General features: G+C 39.8%; 1 protein-coding gene across 1 annotated transcript in view; it reads left to right on the top strand.

The window, feature by feature from the left end:
- Window positions 1–6,713, top strand: part of ABCD1 (ATP binding cassette subfamily D member 1) — a 59,610-nt gene that overhangs the window by 26,198 nt on the left and 26,699 nt on the right. The window contains exons 5-7 of the mRNA XM_072430885.1: window positions 1,029–1,123; window positions 3,078–3,223; window positions 5,479–5,624. Of these exons, the coding sequence (XP_072286986.1) occupies window positions 1,029–1,123; window positions 3,078–3,223; window positions 5,479–5,624 (387 nt within the window). The remainder of the gene's footprint in view (window positions 1–1,028; window positions 1,124–3,077; window positions 3,224–5,478; window positions 5,625–6,713) is intronic.

Here is a 6,713-nt window from a genome sequence, read left to right as displayed (position 1 = left end):
CAATATCTTTGAACGATCGTGTCGTTATCTGTATGTACAGGATCGGTGCTATACGATCGTTCGCAGATATCGTGCAGGATCGTTCGTGGTTCGTTTACAAACGATAATAATTGGAAGTGTGTACGTAGCTTTAGAGCTCTATTCTGTGTTATTTATCTGCCTAAAATCAGCCCCTGCTGTGTCCCTTTGTCTTGTCACTTGAAGTGCACCATTTGTGCATATTTGCCTTTTTCTGGCAAGTACTGCATGTGACTTGCAGACAAACAACAAAGATTTTTTTTAATCTAATCTTATCTTGTACAGAAATAATTTAGCCCCCATACCCTGTCTTATCAGTGCTGGTGCAGCTGTATGTAGTAATTCAGGTATGGTGTGTTCTAGGGGCTTTGGCTAATGCAATTATCCAGTGCACCCCCCTCTGTCCTGGTTATTTGGGATTCCCCATTGCAACATTCCTGCGCTACCAGGACAATAACAGTGGTGGTGGGGTCACTTGGTTTACTTGTGTAAATGTGACATAGCCTTGTGTGCAGTGAGGCTTCCAGGTGGCACCAGCTTTAAAACATCGGAGGTTAATAAGGGCAACCACTGATTCCAGCATACAGGGGGAAGATCCACTGGCAAGTTTTTTTTAGTCTACAGTGTGTACAGTACAGCTTGGGTAGTTTGGGGATTTTGATACCTGATAAGTTCCACTTTAATAAGTTGCAAATTTGCAGCCTGATCATTATAGGAGAGGAGACTCAGAAACAGCTTCCTCTAGCCTGCAGCATACGAATGACATCACCTTAGCTTAGGCAGTCATTTCACTGGATGTAATGTCACTGGATGTTTTGTAATGGTAAAGTGTGGTATTTTTTTAAAATATTGATACTCTTACTGTATTTTGTGACATGTCAGGAATATACTTGCAAATTTTTAAAAGTCCACTCTAACTCTGCCATTTTTGATACTGCAATTTAGGAAAACATTCAGATTTGTGAGCATTATTTACTGATCAATGGTAATTCTGTGCTTTAAATTACCAGGGCAAGTGGTGGATGTGGAGAATGGAATCATCTGTGAAAATATCCCTATTGTCACCCCAACAGGAGATGTGGTCGTGGCAAGCCTTAACATTAGGGTAAGTACTGGAAAGCTTCCCTTCCGTCTCCCAAGGTTTCAAACTACCAGCCATGACCCAAAATAACGCCCACTTTCCCCTTTCCTCCATTTAATATTGTTAGTGCCATGAACTGATCCAATATCCTTGTCACCTAAACCTTTCATTCTGATAACTATTCTTGAAATCTAGATAAACAGATTACTCCCTGCTAATCAGGCCTTCCATTCTCATTTAATTGACTTAGTTAGCGGCACAGCTTGTTGCTTTTGATTCATAAACTGGGAAACCGCATTCAATTATCACCTGGACTCTGTATTTATAGTATTATCTGCCATAGAAATAGTTTATGTTTGATAACTGCTGGACTTGTTATCATCAGCGATAGGAGGGAGGCCGAAGTCAAATGTCCAAAGACCAGGTTGTGTTGGCAATAGTCTAAAATAGTGTCGCGTAGATCTGTCCCTGGTACGACAACTGTGACCTTGGTCCAGCTTTACACACCTCTTTGTATACCAATGTATGGTTGTTTTTATAGGCAAAAGTTCAGACTGGACTACACAGGTCAAGTAACATTTATTATTTGGGACATTGTCAAGGTTGTGGAAGCAAACATTCTCTGTGTTATGAACTGTATTTTAGTTCCAGAGCCTCTTTCTGTCACAGCCTTCTTACACAGGGGTGCTGCTTTGTGACTGATCTCCCATTGCAGGATATTTTTTTTAAAGATCTCCAGTTATTATTTTACATTCTTTCTAAGTATAAGGTTCTGCTATGATACTGATATTCACCATAAGGTCTGAAAAAGTGCATGAGATGTGGAGTTTGACAGAGAAGACTTCAAATGACATCTGACCACCTTGGTTGACATAGCTGTGGTGGCAAAACCTACCTCTTTTTTTGTTGCTTTTGTGCCACTGAACCTTTGTGGTGACCCCTATCTCTTGATTTTCAAGGTGAATGTAAAGCAAAATAAGTTGGAAAATGCATACGTCTTATGTGTCTGCACTGTTCCAGTGTTTTAAAGCAAACTTGTGGGGGTTGTGCATATGCTTATGCAAATTGTGCTCAGCAAAAATTAGCTTTTTTGCATAGTCGCTCTTCTGATGACTCTATTGACATATGTAAAGGTAAAATGTACCTGAGGATTTACTCCACAGGTGAACTTTTATCTGCAGAAAGCTGCCACAAACCAATGACTGCACCATTGTTAGCCACCCAGGTTCTGGTTTTTGGGCCTGAAGGGTGGGAAATTCCACTGCAGTCGTCCTGTATTGGCTTGGGGATGTTACTTGTCCTGTTCAGGGGCTGGGAGTGGTGCTGGGCAGACTGCACAGGGGTTGCTATGAACAGTAGGTACAGTTGACACCTTGGCGTATCTAAAAACTGAGGGGGGTGATTAAAAGATGAGAAGAGAGGCTACAGCAGGGCCAGGAACATTGTAAGGTGTGGAGCAGTGATGAGGTCTGTGGCAACGGTGGTAGACTTAGGGCCATAACCTGAACCTTTATGTCAAAAGAGGAGGGTGGAAGTGGCAATGGGCAAAGTGCATGGTGCTGGAGAATGACTTTGTGGTTTCATTGAAGCACCATGATTATGGAATCTCAGGCTCTTCAAATAGAGGAAGAACTAGAACCCTAGGTTAACAGCATAGGATGAATATTAAAGGCTTTTATTTCCGTTAGCCCAGCTTCCATTTTCTATGCAAAATCCTATACAATTTCTAAAGTCAATCAAATGCACATCTGAGCTACCTTCAATGAATTCCGGATGTCTCAAGCTGCATGTCCCCTTGAAGTCCATCAATACAGAAGGCATGAATGTAATGCAATACAGCAAAAACAAAATTAATTCCAAAAGGGGTTTAGTATTTTAACTCTGAATAAAGCATACCTATAATATATAACTTGGTAAATCAGTACTGGTAAAGCCATTTATATCTGTCTTTCATTGTGTCGTATTCATTCTGTTCCAGGTAGAGGAGGGGATGCACCTGCTTATCACAGGGCCCAATGGCTGCGGGAAAAGCTCCCTTTTCCGGATCTTGGGAGGTCTATGGCCAGCATACAGCGGTGTGCTTTACAAGCCCCCTCCCCAGCATATGTTTTACATACCACAAAGGTAAAATATTTTCCTATTTATCTATTTCCTATATTCCTTAATATTCTTCATTCAAAATGTTTAGTAATAACTGAATATTGGTCCCTGTTTTATATCTTAAAATCTACTCTAGAACAAATTTAGGCCTAAAATGTACATAAATGTGTTGTGTATCTAGGCACGTGGTGTGAATACAGCCTAAGTCTGTTATTTGTTTTACCAGAAACTGTCAAAGTATGACATGAAAACCTTAAAGCTTCACTATATGATAACTTATTCTAGCTGTTACAGTAGTAAACCCAGTAATAGCTCTTGTTTGCACACTGGGACTTCAGCCATTTAGTGAAGCCATGCTCCCAGCTAGGGGATGGATCCATGGATTTGTTTGGATGTGCTCTATAGCAGATAGATATTAATAAATACCCCCGGAGGCTTAGCCAAATTTTTCCAGGAGGTTCTGAATGTTTACAGTATAAATGATCATTTAAAAAATAATATTTATACATGATTATGGGATTGTTGAACTAGATACCAAGATGTCAGAGGGTATTTGGGTTAAGGCAAACCACACAAATTGGCTTTTAAAAAGTGGTATGTGCTTAAAAGCAAAGTCATAAATGGATGATGGGGGAAATGATAGTTTGTCAGAGGTTATTACATTTTGCACATTTTTGTTGCACCCTAAGCATTTAGCTGTGGCTAATGCACTACCTGATTTTGCCAGTAGATTGCACTACAATATGTGTGCAGTTTATGATGGGAAAGACAAATGAAGGCATGTGAAAGCAGTAAAAGGAATTCATATGATGAATATTTTAACTAATAGGGTAGTTACTGGTACATACTGTTTTAATGACAGAGATCTTTTAAATGTGTTTTTATTGCCTAGATAATTTTAGGTAAAGTGTTTTTAGTGCTGTTAAAGAAAAGTCTTAGGATCATCATGCGGATGATCACTATTATTATTTTTTAATATTAAACTGTATTTAAAAAGCACCAACATATTACGCAGTGCTGTACATTTATTAGGGGTCAGTACAGTCATATATAAAATAAATGCACGGTGACAGTGGTTAGCACTCTGGCCTTTGCAGCGCTGGGTCCCAGGTTTGAATCTCAGCCAGGACACTATTCTCCCGTGTTTGCGTGGGTTTCCTCCAGGTACTCCGGTTTCCTCCTACATTCCAAAAAACATGTAGTTAGGTTAATTAGCTTCCCCCCAAAAATTGACCTTAAACTGTATTAAAGACACTATTGTGCTGCATTTGCTTGCATGCATGCCACAGATTCATGTGCATTTTGAGGCAGCAAGAACAGTACATGTAGCACTTTTGACAATGCTGCAATGCCTATCCATTGTTGCATGGGGTTGTTATTCAAAATGAATGTGACTTCATTGCACCAATGCATGTGGTGCAAACACATACAGCAATATTCTGTTTAAGGTTCATTTTTACAATTCATTGCAAAGGGCCTGCCTTGTCTGCAGAGTATGATTGCATTGTACATTAGAGGGCAATGCACCACCACGCACCACTGGTCCGTGCTTTGTGTTGTGTTACATTGCTCTGTGAAGACATTTACATTTTAATATTCATCTATTTACAACAAATAGCCTGCTTTAATACAGAACACAGTAATGCATGACATAAATACGTGTTATTGCACCGCAAGGGAACACCATGGTGTGAATCAGCCCTTTAGGAAGAGCTATATGTTGCTAATGTAATTTGATAACTTTTTTCTAAAAGGGCACTTTTTTTTACAATAATACCTGATGATCCTGCCATGAAGGAACTTCTAATTTGTGCTATGACTGTAACTCATTAGTGCTTCCTGTCAGACCGACAGTACACAATGGGCAGGCATGGCCCACCATTGCCACTTTCAGAAAGCTGTTCAGAGCAATGCTGTGCAGCCATCGCTGGAGCACATACATGGAGACCAGAAGTGGCTAAAACAGGCTGGGAAAGATTATCTGGGCAGAGATACAAAAAGTGATAAAAAAGGTGAAAACAAGTATTTTATAAAAAATGAAAGGGGTTATTACAAAGTGCTGTAGCAAAGTAATTGTCACTTCGAGATTTATCTCTTTTTATCCCCTTGCCTGTTGATATAAATCATCTGATTGCTTGGAGAATTTCCACAAAAGAAAGTTCATTGATTTGATTTGTTTAAAATTGTAAGCATTTGCTCATTTAGTTGTTTTTTTATTAAAAAAATGGCTCATTTACCTATGGATTAAGATGAATGCCACTATTTTCTTGCTTTGTCAGGCCTTATATGTCCGTGGGGACCCTCCGTGATCAAGTGATTTACCCCGACACTGCCAGAGACATGAGGGCTAAAGGCTTCAATGACAAGGACCTGGAAACCATCCTGAATATAGTGAATCTGAACTATCTGGTGCAGAGAGAAGGAGGTGAGGGTACACACAGTTTACATAATTGTACAAACTACACTCCCATCTGTTTCCCCTAGCGAATGCTTTTCATTCAGATGTAAAGTGTGCATTTTTTCTCTGATATAGTTAAATAGAATTTTTATTAAAAAAATTTGTATTACTACACAGTATTTATATAGCGCCAACATATTAGGCAGTGCTGTACAAAGTCCATAGTCATGTCACTAGCTGTCCCCCAAAGGAGCTCACAATCTAATGTCCCTACCATAGTGATATGTCTTTTTTACAGTCTAAGGACCATTTTGGGGGGAATCCAATTAACCTAACTGCATGTTTTTACAATGTGTGAGAAAACCGGAGTAACCGGATGAAACCCACACAAACACGGAAAGAACCTGCAAACTCCATGCAGATAGAGTCCTGGCTGAGATTTGAACCTGGGACTCAGCACTGCAAAGGCCAGAGTGCTAACCACTGAGCCACCATGCTCACCGTTTCTCTCATCTTTACAGTACTCGCCATTCTGTCCAACACCGCCATCTTCGTTCTCCCTTGTTCTTCCCCATGTCACCAAATCTTGCACTGCGTAGGCATGTGTTTGACATTTCTTCCTCCAAATGTAGAGAAAGCAAGTGCTGATCCCACTGCACATGCTTCTTTGGAGAGAATCCCTCTGATGACGCAGTGCCCAATCTCAAGGCATGCGTATAAGGAGCGGCCCACAGCCTCCTGGGATACACGACCCAAGTAACCCAGGAGGTTGCAGTTTTCCCCTTTCTTCTTTGGAAAAACATAACTTTAAAATGGGATAATAGGTCCACTTTAAACTAGTGAAAATGTACAGGGTTAAAATATAATCCCAAATTTGACTGGTAGCAGCACACAGTAGATAAAATTATTTAACACATTCACCCATTGCTAATATAAATTATTTTCAGCAATGAGATCCCAGGGCTAAAATAATAATAGCACAATTTAAAGATTATGTTGTCATATTCATTATTTACCTTTTGGTAAATATAACTTGTGATGTTTTATTTATCATCAGTCCTTCTATGTTTTTTCTTATCTATTTAAGGACACAGGGAGTCTTGTACATTGGGGTTC

This window comes from Pyxicephalus adspersus, chromosome Z (assembly GCF_032062135.1).
Source record: "Pyxicephalus adspersus chromosome Z, UCB_Pads_2.0, whole genome shotgun sequence".
In the NCBI taxonomy this organism is placed as follows: Eukaryota; Metazoa; Chordata; class Amphibia; order Anura; family Pyxicephalidae; genus Pyxicephalus; species Pyxicephalus adspersus.
This window is presented reverse-complemented; position numbering and strand designations above follow the sequence as displayed.